This window comes from Chamaea fasciata, unplaced genomic scaffold (genome assembly GCF_029207755.1).
Source record: "Chamaea fasciata isolate MVZ Bird 193981 ecotype frontalis unplaced genomic scaffold, bChaFas1.0.hap1 SCAF_1, whole genome shotgun sequence".
NCBI lineage: Eukaryota > Metazoa > Chordata > Aves > Passeriformes > Sylviidae > Chamaea > Chamaea fasciata.
Genome location: NW_027094086.1, coordinates 20,634,328 through 20,651,602, shown reverse-complemented (window position 1 = coordinate 20,651,602; position 17,275 = coordinate 20,634,328). Strand labels below are relative to the sequence as shown.

The 17,275-nt window shown below is 42.3% G+C and overlaps 1 protein-coding gene across 7 annotated transcripts in view; it reads left to right on the top strand.

Moving 5' to 3' along the window:
• The first annotated feature begins 11,416 nt into the window (after nt 1-11,416).
• BAALC (BAALC binder of MAP3K1 and KLF4) overlaps nt 11,417-17,275 on the top strand; it is a 33,755-nt gene continuing 27,896 nt past the window's right edge. For 5 of the 7 annotated variants that reach the window (XM_066177654.1, XM_066177636.1, XM_066177602.1 and 2 more), the window contains exons 1-2: nt 15,944-15,990; nt 16,274-16,528. In XM_066177654.1, the coding sequence (XP_066033751.1) occupies nt 16,342-16,528 (187 nt within the window). In that variant the 5' untranslated portion in view covers nt 15,944-15,990; nt 16,274-16,341. The other 2 variants (XM_066177646.1, XM_066177609.1) reach the window with 2 other exon arrangements.

Below are 17,275 nucleotides of genomic sequence, written 5' to 3'. Positions count from 1 at the left end.
ACTGTGGATCAGAATTACCTATGTCAGTGTTCTTTCAAATTAATTCACGGTTAAATAGGTGTCAGAAAAAAACCATGAAAACAAGAATCATGAGCTTAGATGAATGCAATAGGAGATACACAGCATATGCAGCCTGAGAGTTCATCCCCAAGTGACAGGCCTGTACTGCTTCTGGGACTGTTGTGTGAGAGGTGTTAGTGCCACTATGGCACCACAGAGGCTCTGTTGGCCTGTCACTGATACCCTGGCCATTCAGATGGCTTTGAAGTGCTCAGCACCTTTAGAGACACTGTTCAAAGGCTAGATTTAAATTTTACTTTTTCAGACCGTGATGAGTAATCTGTGCACAGAGAGGAATGTCTGCGATGCAGAGCCCCAGCCTGTAGGAATTTCTTACTGTCATTTGCTCTAGACTAAAAAGTATTTTTGGCTTCTTTCTTCCCCCAACAGATAATTTTCCATTTAAAATAATGTTGAACCAGTGGGATGCAGTTATTCTGCCGCTGCTGTTACCTGCACACACCCTGGTGTGAAGTGGCAGGGTCTGCCTTAAGATGCCATGGTAGCATTTGCTGAGTGCATTTCCATGTTGAAAAGGATTAGTTCTGACACCATTGCTGTGCTGATGGATCCTGGCTCTACACCAGTGAAACTATTATTACAGCAGTGTTGTAAGAGTCCCTGTGCCCACACTTACAGAGAAACTGTAAAACATCAGATTTTAGTTCCTGGTAGCAACAAAAATCTGAAGTTCGTAATGATGAACAATTTTGTGCTAAATAGTAAATCAGTGACATTTTTAACTGGGATACATAACTTTGAAGAATAAAGCTTATTTCAATTTTATTTCAGCAGTATGAAATAGAAATAGCAAGTTTCTTCCTGAGTACCAAACAGGTGTAATATGAATTCTTCACTTAAACTGTCCAAAATGGTTAGTTTCTAAAAATGTGTTATACACCTGTAGTGGCTAAATTTTTCATAACAATTTAGTAAAATGCTTTTAAGTGCATATCTATGAGCATCTTTGTTACCAGCTAGAGATGCTTTTAATCCAATTTCGCTCTGATCTTCACCTGGGATTGTCATCTTGTGGAAATGCTGTGGTTTAGAAAAAACATTTTTACCCAGCTATGGCAGAGAGAGCTTTGGATGACTTTTGCAAAGGACTTTTTCCTCCTCTGAAGATAAGAGGTGGTTCAATGGCACTGTAGATGAATGATGATGGATGAAAGAACCATACCTTTGGGGTTTGTGTCTCTGAGGGAATAGCATTAAAAGCCATCTTGAAACACCAACACATCTCATGGGCTTGGGTGTGTTTTTCATGGATGCTAAGGAGGCATTTACTGCCACTATGTTCAACACTGTGTCTGCTGTGGCAGTCATTAGTAATACAAGTACCAGTTTCGAAACCAATACTCTGAGTGTTTTTGAGTGGGACCAAACTGTGGAAAACTGATAATTAAACCATTTAGGAAGAATTAGCCCAGCTGATACCAGAATGGATTATGGTACCTGCATCTTGGTATTTTTCTAAATAGTACTGTGGTTAGTGCTGTAAAGTAGTAGTTTCAAATTATTTTAGGATATTTTCTAATGGAAAATATATTAAGACAATAATTAGGTAAAAATAAACTTTACATTCTTTAAAAAAATGCCACTTCTAATTCTTAAAAATCAGTTTTAGATTTATTAAGTATTTCAGCTGGCCTTATTAAAAGGTATTACTTAAGACATATAGAGAAGGATTCTCTTTTGTTTCTGTGAAAAAAGCTGTTGCAATAAAAAGTACATTTTTCATTCAAGCACTTCAAAATTCAGAGCTACAAAACTTGGAGCTAAAATGAGCAGGTTACATACCATCCCCATTTCAATTAATGATCTCTTGCCACTTGTTTCTGTCAGACTTGGATTGCACTCAAAATGCTAAATCAAACCTGTAATTTTCCTGTTGTTCTGCTTTGCTGGAGGGCAGTTCAGGCTCCTAATTCTGGCCTTTGTATCTCTCATTGGGTCTCACACAGCTGACCCCAAGGAATAAGGGTCAAATCTGTAACAGTCAAACCAGAATAATAATACAAAATGCATTTTTGTTTAAAATAACTGTGGATACATTGTTCCTCTTGAACTATTTCCTAATTAAAATTAAAAAAAAAAAAAAAAAGAAAAATCAAACCCACAAAAGCTCCCTCCACAAAAGAACCCAAAACCCACAAACATACTAACAACCAAAAAAACCCAAACCAAACCAACAAACCCACAACAAAAGTTCCTCCACAGCAATGAAATTCAAGTTTCAGACGATGTGAATTTCATAACCTCTGGAAGTGGATCATCTGCCTTACAGAACTATTTTTTTTTTATGTAATTACTAACACCTTGTCTTATCTTAAGCAAATATCGGCAAAGGACAATATCTCAAAGCAATACATTTTCAAATAGTTTCAAGTTTCAGGATGTGAGCATTTCCTGCAAAAGAATGGGAGGAGCAGGGTTAGCAGACAGAAGGCAGCTTAACCAAAGTGTGAAATTCAGCTCTAGACAGCAAAAAATGGTGTTGTCTGCATGTAAGCTGGCTCTCTCTCAGCTCTCACCACAGACAACCTGAGGAGCAGTTTGTTAGTGCTGTGTGAGCAGAGGTGTCCAGTGCCATTTCAAACACCATAAGGCAGCTGAGATCTGCTGGTAGAAGCACAGAATTGTTTAGGTTGGAAAAGACCTTTAAAATCATCAAAGGTAGGATGATAGGTAAGACATGGGACCAGTGGGAGGCCCATATCCATCTGGATCCTACCTGTATCACTCAGTGCTTTCCTTTTCTGCCTGAATCCCCTCTGGCTGAGCAGCTGAACTTAGATCCCCATGGACTGCAGTGGACCACAGATAGGGTTACGTGTCTTCATCTCTAAGTGAATCCCAAGGGCTGCATTTCCACACTGTGATGTCTCTAACCTCCTCAAGTTGCAGTTCTTACCTGGAGCTCTCTGCAAATCACTGTTTCGCTGAGCTGCTTTCTTGTTTGCTTTTTAACCTTCCCTGAAGCTATTTAAATTTGTCGGGTTTTCCCCCATTCTTATGGTGAATTGCACACAGAACATGAGACAAAGGTGCTGTCAAGTGTGAACCCAGCCAAGCATTGAGTGTACTGGGATTGTATCAGTGTTCCAACTATGGTCAGACACAGCAGGTTCAGGGTCATGGCTTTGTCTCAACCATCAGGCGTGTGAAGATCAAACACTTGGTGCTCTCCCAGCTGCTGGTCTCTCCTCTGGGGCCAGCTGACTCAGGCTGCTCTGCTTGCATAGATGTAGCACACAGAACACAGCAGGGGCAGAGTGAAGCTGGATGAACACCTGGGCACTGAAAGGATGTCATGGATAGACCTAATGGACAAAGAGATAATACCCTCCAGCAGTGTTTTGGTCTGCAGCACCTTCTGAAAAGAGTAGCTGGGTGAATCAAAAATTCAGAGGATGTTCTCAGCCTGAATGAGCTCATGCCTCCTCAAAAGCAGCTTGGATACTTCTCAATCATAGATCTTCCTGATAGACCTCTTCGCTTTTATACTTATCCTAGCTTTTATACAGATGAGGCAACGAGCTAAAATTTCCGAATTTCCAGACATGTTCAGATTTGCAAATCTATCAAATCTCAATTTAATTTAAGCCCAAATATTCAAAGACACTTAAAAGTTATCTACTCACATTTAGACACAAAGAATGCCAGAGCAGAGAACCATGAAATTAATAATTTAATAGAATTCCTCAAATAAATAAGAATGCATTTACTTATTTACTATCATCACCAGGTGCTTCCGCAAGACTGAGGCAGTGTCTTACCACAGGAGAATAACTAACTTTCCTAAAAGAAGATAATCTTCATTTTCCTTTCCCGAATCAACAGATTTCCCATAGCAGTTTGTTTGACTATGGAGTTTAAAAGTGTAACAATTTTAAACTGAGGCAAATGAATCTGTCTTAAGCAGCTCTTGAGCTGGCACCATTTACAGACACCATCTACTGACTGTCACATCACAGCAAGTTGAGATCAGTGCTACCTTACGTTAATTCACAGATGAATCAACTCTTTAAGATAAAAATTAATGGAACTGATCTTAACAGAGCAAGAAAAATCTTAGCTGAAGAGGGAAACCTCCATCATAGGAAAAGGGCTTGGTCATTTGATGGAGAGGCAGCCCTTGCAACACAGCATTTCTGCTTCATTTGTAAATGAAAGGCCTCTGGCAAACTGAGCTCAACCAGGCAGGAGCAGCCTCCGGCCCTGCTCTGCTTCCGAGAGGAAAACACAGCCGTGTTGTCGTCATTCAGAGGAGTGGAAGGAAGAAATAAGTAATCTGCTGAGATGAGAATTGTAATGGAGATACATTTTGAAACTGATGTAAATCCTGTTTGGTGACGTGCTGGTGAGTCACGAGGGTGGGTGGAAGTGATTTTTGCATAATAACTGTATCATCTGCTTTCTGCAACAGCAAACACAAGCTCTGTGCAGCAGCCAATGAGTCATATGCTGTGTACCAACCTAAAAGGGGTGAAACCTCAAAATATTTACAGTTGCGTTTCACATTTCTGTGCTAAAAGGCATTGGGAGTGGGCACCGGTGGTGCACAGCTATTCTGGTTTCCCCTGGACTGACCACATCCAACACAGGAGTCAAAGCTTTGGAGGAATTTTAGGAAGACGCTGCTCTAGGCTCCACAGTGTTTAGACAGAATAAAAGAGGACAGGCATGAGCAGGAGGACAGGATCTTTCAGAATTAGCATTTATAGAGAATGAATTCAGAATAATTGTACTGAGGTAACAGTACAGGTAACAGGCTGAATTCAGAATAATTGTACTGAGGTAAATTTTCAGTGTCACTTTCAAATAAGCTCAGCAGCACTGGAGCTCGAAGGAAGGCACACATCCAAAATGTTGTGCTGAAGCTTAGAAATATTCACAAGTACTGATTGAATGATTTTTTTTCTCCTTTTTTTGAACATTTTATTTTTTAGATGACAAAATATGCTTTAAAATTTAGCATGATTGCTCTTAATAGGGCTCTTACATACTGATAACAAAAATGTAATTAAGACCTGCTGGTTTCCATCTCCTTTCCCCTGTTCTCTTGGCACTGTAGGGAACAGAAAAAAGCCTAGGAAAAGACGACAGCAAAATATTGTATTTGTTTATAGTTGACTTAGTAAACCCTGTATATGTAGAATTAGAAATTCCTCAACTTACGGAGGTTTCCTGATGTAGAACATAACTAATAGAGTGTCTGACTACTTCCTTTTTAATTGCATTTAGATTTTCCTGTGCTGTTACTTTAGACTGATAGAGTATCTAGTCTATATCAAAACAGATTTATTATCTATAATCAATTAAAATGTGGCAGTACCTGCTCAATTTTGTAATACCCACAGAGAGTAAGATGCATCCAAAGGAAAAAGTCAAAGATATTTTAATAAAGACTTGGGTATTAGGGCCATAAAATTTCAGGCTCACTCTGCCAGGAACAACTGAAGTGATAAATGTTTACCCAGTATGATACTTAGTTACGTAAAATACTGGTTTCATAACTAGGTTTTATGATTTACCTTCTTAATTAGGAACAAAGTGTAGTCTTGGAACAGAGTACAAGGTAAACAGATTTTATGTGGAGGAGCTCTGCGGAGACTTGGGTAAATGAGAATAAATCCATCACTGCTCTGTGCTGCAGCTCTGTTCTGAGTTTTCCAGGGACGTTGCAGTTGGTGCCAATGTCGGCTTCTGCAAGGCGGCAGCGATTGATTTGCCCCCTTGTGGGGACAAACTCAATGGCTTTCTGCTGGGGGGTACCACCCGGGTGTTTTGAGCTTCTCTCTGCATTATCCTGTCTTACTTACACTTAATATCCTTGCTGGATATTACACTTGATGTTCTTTATTCAGGAACCTTCATCAACAGATATTTAAACACTCTCAAATGAGGCCTGGTGCACTGCTGACAATTCTTTATCCCAGAAAATATTTTTATTTCACTAGCTGCCAGTTTATTTGAACAAGCCTGGGACACCCAAAGGGACTGGAGGAAGACTTTATATACCTTCTTTAAGAAAGAGATCTCAGCTGGGCTGTCACAGCCTAGCAATACTTTGTAGGATGTGTTTCCATGGGTGGTTGTTGCACCCTCCAAACAGTCTGGTGAAGAGAATGGCTGCTTAGGACAACCAGCAGCTCTTGATGTGACAAAGTAATACAGACAAAGCTTGACAAAGCCTCTTTATTATTAGCTTCTTCATACCTCCTTTTTTTCTCTTTTATTCCCTTTGAACTATTTGAACTCACAGGAAAGGAGGAGATATTTTCCATGAGGGCAAATACACCTAGCCATTAGCAAGCATGCTATCTCCTGAACATTTCACTTTCCTGAAAACCCGGTAAATCCACCATCATCCACTCTCTGCTTCTGTGCAGTGGTTGCAATCTACTTTCTATCCTTGACTGCAAATGGGGTAACTCTGCATTCCAAGAGCAGCAAAAGGCACTGCTGCTCAATTCACAAATGAAGCAAATATCCTCATGCAACTTTGGAATGTTTGAACTTCCAATGTGTCAGAAGTTAGAGGAGGCAAACTTAAGGATTTGGTTTCCCACATACTGATTTTGAAGATTTCTGTCCCCACAGCACACAAAAAAAGCATGATGCCCATTGTACAAAGATGCACATCTGCCCCAATTTTCAGTCATAAGGTATCAGTGAGATGCCAAGCAGTGAGGACACTTTGATGCCTGCTATGTATTGGTTTTTCACTACTTGCTGGAAAAATGAATATGATTATACTGATCCTAAATTTCCCACTTACGCAAAGCGTGCAGTTTGTTCACTGGGAAACATTCACCATTCACAAGGGAAGGAGACTGGGCCCTGACAAGTTCAGGTCAGCATTGAAGTCCAGCTATGGTACAAAGGCTGAGAAAGGTGAAAAGAAATGAACACAAAATTTCCTTGATTGTACTCCATCACAGGAAACTTCTATGCCACCAAGCTACAGATATTCATAACTAAGAATCTAATAAATCATTATTTTGAAATGGAATTGAAAGGTTCAGAAGTGTGAATTCAAGGCCTTGCGCTCTGACTCTGTGAAATTGGAATTTGAGGTACTGTTTCAGAGTAATTTTCAAACATGAAAAAGATGCAGTGGAAGAGTGAATTAATTTACTTCTCTATATTTATGAGCTGTTTGGAGACATCTTACTAAACCTTCTCATGTAGCTAATATTGAGTATCACCCACACATGTCCAGGAAGCTGTGAATACTAAACTGAAAACTTTCTTGGTTTGAATGACCATATCAGATAAATGAATGCTACTATTTCCTTGTTGAAAGAAATGCATAATTACTGCAGAACAATGTGGAAATTATATGGTATTAATTTAAAAACTTTTAAAGAGAATTATTTGAGAAATCAAGACAAGCAAATTACATTTTTCAAGTGTTCACAACCATAAAAGAGGAATGCTCGACCATTTACTCATTCAAACAGTGTGAAAGCTGCAGAGGCAATCTTGCTTCCAAGGCATATTGCAAGCTTGGAGTGATGATGTCAAATGTGTATAACACAGCTAAATAATTCTATTTCTCCTCAGATACACAGAATACATTACTAGAAAGAAAAAGTTCTAAATTCAAATTCTTCTCTCCCCTCTTGAGCTACAGGGGTCCTGGGTAGGTCAGTAAACTGATCTGCTGTCTACTTTCTGGGGTGAAGAGAACAGGTTTGTGAGAAAAGCTGGGGCTTGAAACCAGATTTAACACCATCTAATAAAAGAAGCAGAGATGCTGCACAAAAGAGAGGCAGGACATCTCCTAAACCTCTTCTTCTGCACCTAACACTGAAGTGGTCACTGGGGCACAAAAGGATTAATTGATCCAGTATCACCAAAGGGAATATTAATAATAAGTCCCACAACAATTATGTATGGATTTTATGTGGAAGAGTTTCTTTTCGTTATTTTAAACCTATTTTAGAGGGAAATACAAACTTAAATTCCCTTAGATCCCCTTCCCTTGTTCATCCCCTGTCCATCCTGTCCTTTTCTTCCTACTCCCATTATTTCAAGTAGCATATTTCGAAACCAGCATACACAGAACAGACATCACTGACAGCATGAGGTGGAAAAGCAACACTGCAGTGTGCACCAGGCAGCACAAAATCAGAGCATTTAAAACACAGTCCAAGCTCCACTAATAGGATCTGTGGGAAACCACCTTTTTTAGCAATTAATGAAGAGAGGTCAGATTTTAATGCCTTAATCATCTCCTGGTGTGAGGGAAGAAGCATGATAAATTAAATTTGATCCAAAAAATTGCATTTTTAATCCTTCTCCTGCTAGGTTATACCACCTCAGGTGCTGAAGTAGAGGAAGAAAAACAAATTGTAAAGTTCTTCCCCTCAAGAGCTCGACAGATTTTAATTCTTCACTTCCACATTGCCATCGACCTCTTCCCACCCTGCATCAATTGCTCTCCACCCAGCTTCACAGGCTGAATATCTCCCATTTGAAAACGCTACTGGAAGAGATGGTCAGGCCAAGGATTCATCTGATCCTGGGTATTTTCTGTTTCTGGGGGGAAATTTCTTTTTCTGTCCATTTTCTTTCCCAATGCAAATCTCAGTGCAAAACTAATATTATTGAATTCACACCCCTGTACTGTTACCTTGCTATATTAAAGATGCCATCGTCTGTTTCATGCCAGCCAACATGCACTTCCCTGCCACAGGCTGTGGTATTTTATAGCTACAGCAAATGCCCTCTACACAATGGCTGCACACCTCTGTGCCTCAGAGTTTGCTTTTTAGCTCGGAGGGAATCAGAATAGTGCAGATCTATCAATATTGTGCCCTGCATACTTGGCAGTGAGGAGTAATTTTCAATAATTCAGAATGAATTATGATAGAAGGGTAGCCACAATTGCATTTGGGTCTTTTAACAAAACAGCGCAGACCTCTTTTTTTTTTCTCCTTGAAAAAAAACCAAAAAACACACCAAAGAATAAAACTTCCTTTAGCTGTGGAAACCACCAAAGAATAAATCTTCCTTTAGCTGTGGAAAAAAATTTCCAGTTTCAAAAGTAGCTCTCAGTTCCGCTAGGAGCTGATGAAAATAGATCGTTTACTTACTAGAGCTAATGAACATTTTTTTTTTAGTCATAGAAAAAAAACTTATTTGAAAGTGTGTTTTTAATTCAAAATCAAAATGGCACCAGAAGCTTAAATATGAAATCTGTAATAGTTACATTATTATTTTTCTGCAGTAATTTTCTCAGTGTTCCACCAAAAGTGGAAATTTGAAAGGTGATGTGAAATACTAGTGCAAGGAAAATGAATATGGTTCAGTATACTGCTTTAAGACCCCACTCCACATTTATGGTCTAATTCCTGTCTAGTGGTGGTAGTAATAAGAGGAAAGAAAGAGAAGCCTTTTGTTGCTCTCTTGCCGTTGGTTTTTCAAGCATTTGAAAACTCTGTTAGGAAAAATAGGTGTCAGAAGGCAAAGTTCCTGCAAGTACAGCTAGAACTGAAATCAAAATGATGTAAAACCACAAATTCCAGCAGGCAGCAGCCTGCCAGAGCCCCTTAAACTTTTAAGTTAAAATGAAACAAAATACAAAGGCTCCCCCAAGGTTCTGCTCCAGTGTGTTCTTCATTTAGAGCTCTTGGTCTAGGAAGTTTTGCACAATTACAGTGTGACACTGAGGTGCTGCTCATGCTTTCATTTGAAAACAATTCAGGGATGTCTGGCAGTTTTTCCTGGGCCATGCCCTAAGCTCACCCAGGGCACACACAACTCTTGGGAAGGGGGGCCTGTGTTAGGCTTCTTTATTGGCTTCAGACACCATTATATCCCATTGCCCTGGGCACTACCTGCTGGGGAGCAGTTTGATTGAAATATAATCTCTTTTGAAACTCTCTTTTTATAAAAATAAATTTATACTTTACCAAAACATTACCATAGTGATGAAAAAGTAGCTCAGATCATTGCCCCTCTCACCCTGGGACCTTGGTAGCACAAGTACGGGGACAAGAGCTGTTGGCAGCACCCACATGGGTAAGAGAGACAAGCAGACCTCAGTCAGAAAGTAAGATTGCTGTGAGTCAGTATTTAGCTGGCAAGCTGCTTAGAAACACCTCAGTGGTCATCTGTTTCAGGAAGCACAATGAGTGATTTGGCAGCTTGGACAGCCATCTCCGATCTGAATCCATTCAGAGCAAGAACGTGGGACCTGCTGTTTGGGATGCAAAGCTAAGGCCTATGGGATCCTCATAAAGATCTTAAGCCAGCCTTAGGGACAAGAGTTTTTACTCCAGAGACTTTGTGTTCCTCCTTCCAGCTCCCATAACACTGGACAGCTTGATTTTAGATTTCAGTGGATGAATCCTTTTTAGCTGATGGCTGTACTGTGTAATGGCATGAAGTGTAGAACAGGACTCCTGTATTGCTGTGTGAGTACTCAGAGGGGAAAGAGGCATTCCTGCTACTCTACTGCAAAATTACTCCAGGAGAGAAACATTTACCTGGGATACAGTCTCCCCCTCAGGATAAGATCCCACAGTGCGTAGTGTTCACGGGGTTGGTTCCAACCCTGCAGGGACCTTGTGAAGCAGTTCTTGCAGTACAAAGTGCAACCACCATCAATACGACTCAGTGCAGAATCTGACTGTCACTTAGATTACCCAAGCATAAGCTTAAATTGTAGTCTGTTTTGCAGGAGTCTCACGTTCATGGTTGTTTCCCAAATTCAGGAGGAAAGAGTGGAAGTATCTCTGGAGTTGAGCACTCAGTATTGCACCTTCCGTTCCCAATAATACAGCAGCAAACCGCAATGCCAAAGTGGGAGCAAGGCTCTCCCGGCTAAAACAGGGAAGGGACAGACGGCTTAGTGAAACAGAACACAAGACCCAGTCGGGGAACACGAGCTGGGTGCAAGACCAGGCCGAGGGGCTGCTGTGCGGTGCTAGCTGTGGCACGCTGGCATGTACGCGCAAATCCTGTCCGTCCCGATCCTAACCCGGGGAGGAGAGAGCTGCTGCCCGCCCGCGGAGTGTGTCTGCCCCCGGCCGCGGGCAGCCGCAGGGGCTCGGCAGGGCAGAGCCAGCGCCGCGGCGGAGACATCAATGCCCGCTTCTGGGAGAGCCCCGCGGGTGGGGGAAGATCGGGGACGAGCCGGGAGGCGGTGGGATGGGAGAGCGGAGAGAAGCGGGAGAGGAGGGAAGAGGGTTGCGGGAGAAGGGGAGGGGACAGCCAGGAGTCGGGGTGGGGGGGGGGACAGAGGAGATAATAAAGCCGGCGAGGAGGGATAGAAGGGCGAGCGGAGCCGGGGAGAGCTGGACGAGCGGGGATGGGGGTGAGGGCGTGAGCGGGGCCGGCGGGGCGGCCGTGCCCGGAGGGGCGATGGTGCTCGGGCGGCGGCGGCGGCTCTGAGCGGGGCGTCGCCATGGGCTGCGGGGGCAGCCGGGCCGACGCTATCGAGCCCCGCTACTACGAGAGCTGGACGCGGGAGACCGAGTCCACCTGGCTGACCAACACGGACTCCGAGGGCCCGCCGCAGGAGGGCGGCAGCGCCGAGGGCCCCGGCCGGGAGCAGGGCGGCCCGCGCCCCGGTGAGTGCGGAGACGCGAGCGGGGACCGCGGGGAGGGGAACGGCTGCGACACACTCTGTGTGTGCACCTACACATGCTGTGTGTGCACCTACGCATACTGTGTGTGCACCTACACACCCTGTGTGTGCACCTATATACGCTGTGTGTGCACCTACAGATGCTATATGTGGACCTACACATACTGTGTGTGCGCTTACACACCGTGTGTGTGCACCTACACACGCTGTACATACACCTACACACGCTATGTGTGCACCTACACACACACGGTGTCTGTGCCCGGGCGTTGTGCGCCGATCCACCCGTTTTCCTGCTGTGAGGAGAGCGAATTCCGCCACTCCGGGCCCCCTAAGAAACGCAGGCGCCCGAGTCTCCGCTGGAGCCGCGGCGGCTCGGAGCGCTCGGTGCTCCCGCCCGGCCCGAGAGCGGCTCCCGGGACCGGGCAGCGCCAGGAGCGGCCCCGCCGAGCCCCGGGCTACCGGAGCTGGTTCGGGCTCTGGAGACCCGCTCACGGCGCTGCTCGGCTACGAGCGAGAGCCTACAGGCGCCGTCAACTGTGGATGTTATCAGAAAGGAAGAGAACTCGATCCTTGAGGCTCTTGCTGTGGAATACATGGCTTTTTCTTTTGCAAGACAAGTAACTTAGGAAAGAAATTGAAATCAGGGAAGAGGCAGCTTTCTTCCACACTATCTCTGATGCCTTCTGATATACATAGAAAGCTAACTGGAGGGTGGGCTGCACAAGAGCAGACCTGCAAGTTTGAATTTCCCAGTTCTTGTCAGTATGCTACATCCCTAGTTGTGCACCTGAGGGGTTACAGAAGTGGCAGATATGGGAGCAGAATTGAGGGGCTCTGATCTGTTGTGAAGTTTAAAAATGGTTTAAGAATTATTGTGTATTGCAGCAGTATCTAGAAATCTCTGCCTAGGTCCAGAAATTCATTGTGCTAGATATTGTACAAATGATTGCTGCCCAGAGTAGATTATAATTTCCATATAAAGCAGTAAATGCCTACAGGAAGGTTCAGATGAAAAGAAGTAGCTTTACAGACTTTTATAGGAAGCAACAAAGCACCAGGAAGAAATTATGAAAAAGCAGGAGTGAAAATTCACAAAGGTGGGGGTCACAGGCCAGCTGGAATAGGGACACCACAATTCTCTGCTGAGCAAAATATGATAGGGAGGGAGAAGTCACAAAGGGTCTATGTTGTAGTCCTAAAGACTAAAGAAAGACTCTGTAGTTGTCACATGGGAATTTATGGGAATTTGAATGTGAATGGGTCTACAAAATATAATATTAAAGAAGATTAGATGAGGAATTTAAGGACGTTCAAGATGATGCTGACCAGTAAGTTCAAATGACAGGTAACAGTGTTGTCTCCAGCAGTGAAAGCTAAACAGAGCGTTACCTTTTTACTCACACTCAGCGTTATCTTAGCCATGTTTACTTTGAGTTGGTGCCTAAACATCATAAACAGAAGCTAGACAGTCCAAGATCTGACTCTGAATAGGAGGTAATAAAGAGGTAGATCAGTAAGTATTCTTCCTAAAAACATGTGCTTTGTGTTTAGAGATGAGAATACCAGAGATAAGGAGAAAAGAACAACACTCGAGACCAGTAGAGACTGATGAGGGCATGAAGAGCTTTGCAAGAAAACCTTGCAGAAGAAATTAGAAGGAAGGCGATGGGGAAAGGACAGAGTAGGAGAAAAAACGATGAGTGGGACTTCAGTTAGGGCAAGATTAACTCTTCAAAAGAGCTGTGGTAGCAGCAGTTTAAGGAACCTGAGAAACACACACTGCTCCCAGTTAGTGCCTCAAAAGTCATAAAGTACTTCATGGAGAGCTGTTGTAGGGTAAGGTTTGAGGTAGGGAAGGAATAGGGATAAGGAGAGGTACTCCAGGGACTAGAAACAGCACTTTAAGCGGATTTACAGATGAAAGGGAGAGAAAGGCGCAATTCGAGGGGCAAATGAGGTCAAGTATGGGTTTAAGGCATGAAGAGGAAAACACGCCTTTATTGTGAGAACTGAAAACTACCTGAGAGTGAGAGACAAAAAGGAAGAGTAAGGGAGGGGACAAGAGCAGTATGGGAGAGATGGGGAAAATGGAGATGACACTGGTGTAAGTCAAGGTAGGAAGGCGCTGTAACTGGGACACAGAAAGGGAGGAGGCAGCCAGGGAAGGGGACACCAGCCAAACGAGGATGGGGAAAGAGGATGAAGTTCTTCTATGTCATTTTTCATTTGGAATAATTTTGTGAAATTCTGTGAAGAGAGAGACATAGAGATAGGATGAAAGAAATATTTTGGGAAAAGACAAAAGCAGTAAGAATTGATTGTAATTGTCAATGTCTCAGTTGTAGAAAAAAACAGAACTGGACATCAAAATGCAAAGAGGAGTAAATCACTCATGGATGAAAGAATGTCGTGCATATAAAATCTGAGAGTGTATCAATGAGGAAAGCGTTCAAAACTATAATCTATTAATCTTAGTAATCTCATACCACCACAAATTTCATCATATGCTTCTTTTTTTCTCAGCTGGTACATTTAGCTTTCTGTGCCTGCTATCATTGGAACTATACGTATTTCTGTAGCCAAATGTTTCTACCTTTACCAAAACATTTTGAAAGCTTAAATATTACTAAATTAATAGGGACGTATTGAGGGTTTTTGATTTTCTCATTTGCTTTTCTATTTTTCCAATTTCAGTTGATCCCTTCTTAGACTATTTGTTCATTTCCCTACTTGATTTTTTACATCCATTTTTATAAAGTGTATTGTAAACTCCCTATTTTTTACAGGAAGACACATAGGACAGTATTAGTTGCTATAAAATACCTAAAATAAAAGAGATGGTCTTAGATTCATGAGAAGTGACTTAGATCATGAGAAGTCACCAACAGACAAAAGTAAAGGTGGTTGTAACATACAGTAATGTATATTATGTAACTTAATAGTGTTGCAGTACAGGGCAACCAGATATGGATGAAGAGGGATAGGAAAGTAATAAATAACTTTCTGAAGCACTTCAGGTGCTGGATTTGAAAGGCATTTTCTGGAAGATAAGTGTACATACTGTTCATTGGTGAGTGGCTTCTGTGAGGGAGAAAAAAAGGAAAGAGTCGCAGTGAGCCCTTACAATAAAGCAATTTCTTGGGAGAACATCCTTTGCTATGTGAGCAAAGAACTTTTCACAGGACTGAGCTACTGCGTAGGTTATAGCTGGGGGAAATAATAGACCACATGTCTGCTTAGTAACCATTCCTTGATCCTTGCAACTCTTTGCACAAATTGCTTTCTCTTTAGAGGGTCTGATTCAGCTAAGTGGAAGTGTTAGCAAAGTAATGACTTTTGGAGGAAGTAATAATCTGTGGGTACAGATGAGTACCCAGGGCAGTCACCAGGGGTTACACGCAATCCATGGGGAAAAGGCTGAATTCACAAAAAGGCACACAAAAACTGACAAGTATTTTGGAACCTCTTTGCAAAACCTGTTATGTTATATTGGGATAACTTGCTGAGATGTATATGTACATGTACATGTACATGTATATGTATATGTATATGTATATGTATATGTATATGTATATGTATATGTATATGTATGTATATTTATATCCTAGAACTTTTAGATGTGTAATTTACTACCAGAAACTTGTGGAAATACTACTAGGACTGTAAAAGTACTCTATAAACACATTCAATATCAACTCTAACAAAAATGAATTTTGTTTGTTTTAAAGCAGGTTTAGAGCCATCTTATTTCTACTTCTTTTTATTTTCACTGAGTAAGTTAGCTGCTGTATTCAATTATCTTTTTCTTCATTATACCTAAAAGTGCCTCAGAGTGGATATGGCATGTTGTCTTATGGTCAGAGAGATTACAATCAATTTACCCTGTGGGCTGCAAGTGCCTTAGGACAGGATCTCTCCTTACTGCTTTCCCACAGCAACCAGCACAGTAAGACCCCAGTCTTTAATAGGGATTGTTACTGAAATGCAAATACAAGTAATTAGTTTTTAAATGATGTAGCAACCAAGTAAAAAATAATTATCTTGTATCAGAATGGAAAAGTTGAATACTGATTGCCTCGGGACTGACTTGTTCATTTCCTCAATTAGTAAAATATTTGTTGATTTTTAAATCATTACGTGACTCACAGTATCAGCTAAAAAAATTGCATTTTAATCCTTGAACTTTACACTTTTCCCTTAGTGAAGTCATTTTTTTTTTCCTGAAGCATATTAAAGAAAACATTATCCATATTTCACACAGACTCACCTGATGAACTGAGGAGGAAAACTTGCTCGTGGCATCAGCTAACCTAACTGCAGTAAGTGGTCTGCCAGGAATGAAACCTGCAATTTAGGATCAGTGGGGACGTTTGCAGAATAGATATGAAATGGGAGGGCAACTGAGCCCTTTGTAAAACAAATAGAGAAAATCAGAGGAATACAGGAGAAATTTTATCTCTCTCTAGCAATCTGGCTGGCTAACAGTCTACCTTGCATAACTGCCCTAAAATGCTTGTGTGTTTATGAATGATTCTTGACCTGCTCTCTGGGGCTAAATGCCTGGCTCATGCTGCTGCTCCACTCTTTTCTGGTCGCTGACAGCTCCGGGACCTTTTATGGACCAGGCTCGTCATTTATAGCTAGGCTTGGGTCAAGACTCAGTACGCAAAATGCGGCATTTCGGAGGTAACCTTCCCCAGAGAAGTTTTGGACAGCCGGTTCTCCATCGTTTGCGGCAGAGAGGAAGGACTGCGAGCAGCCGCACCGAGGGCCGGGCTGTGCGAGCACCAGTTGCCGTGACAACAGGGGCTGCTGCGGGCTCGGACCGCTGCCGTCATCCGCTCCCTCATCTACCAGGTGTGCGCAAAGTTAAGCGCTTAACGGAGATAAATAAGCAAGATCAGGTTGTAAATAAAGAACCCGGTGCAGCAGAGTGTTTTTCGGGAATTGGGCTGGGGAAAAAAAAATAAAGAAAAAAAAAAGAAAAAAAAAAGTAATTAACCATCTGTTTTAGGTCAGGAGGTAAAGAGGGATCAGTGCATTGCATGGGTATATCAAGATCTCTTTGTGCTCCTATCCCTTTATGTTCTTTAATTAATGGGTTGTTTCAAAATCTGGTATGTTTAATAAACCGTTGTAACAGTGATCCTGATGTGATATTTTCAGGAGATAGCGCCTTCTTACAGTTCAGAGTTTCAGTAGAAGTGAATAAATGCAGCTCTGATGGACTGTAGACATACTGCAGCAATTCCCTTTCCATGTTAGTCCAGACCTTGGGTATAATAACGTGTTGTGTTTGTGTGGCAATGTTTTATAGTGGGGAGCAGGGTACAGGGCTGGTTTCTGTGAGAAGCTGCAGGAAGCTTTCCCCACATCTCATGGAACCAGGCAGCTCCAAGATGGACTCACCACTGGCCAAGGCTTAGCTCAGCAGCAACAGTGGTGGCACCTTTGGGATAACATATTTAAGAAGTATGGGGGGAAGAGCCTGCAGAGGAGCAGCTGGAGAGAGGAGTGAGAATATGTGAGAGCAGTACCTTTGCCATTTCCCCTTCAACACATTGTTGTCAGTTGACCTGGGCCAGATATCAGGCACCTACCAAA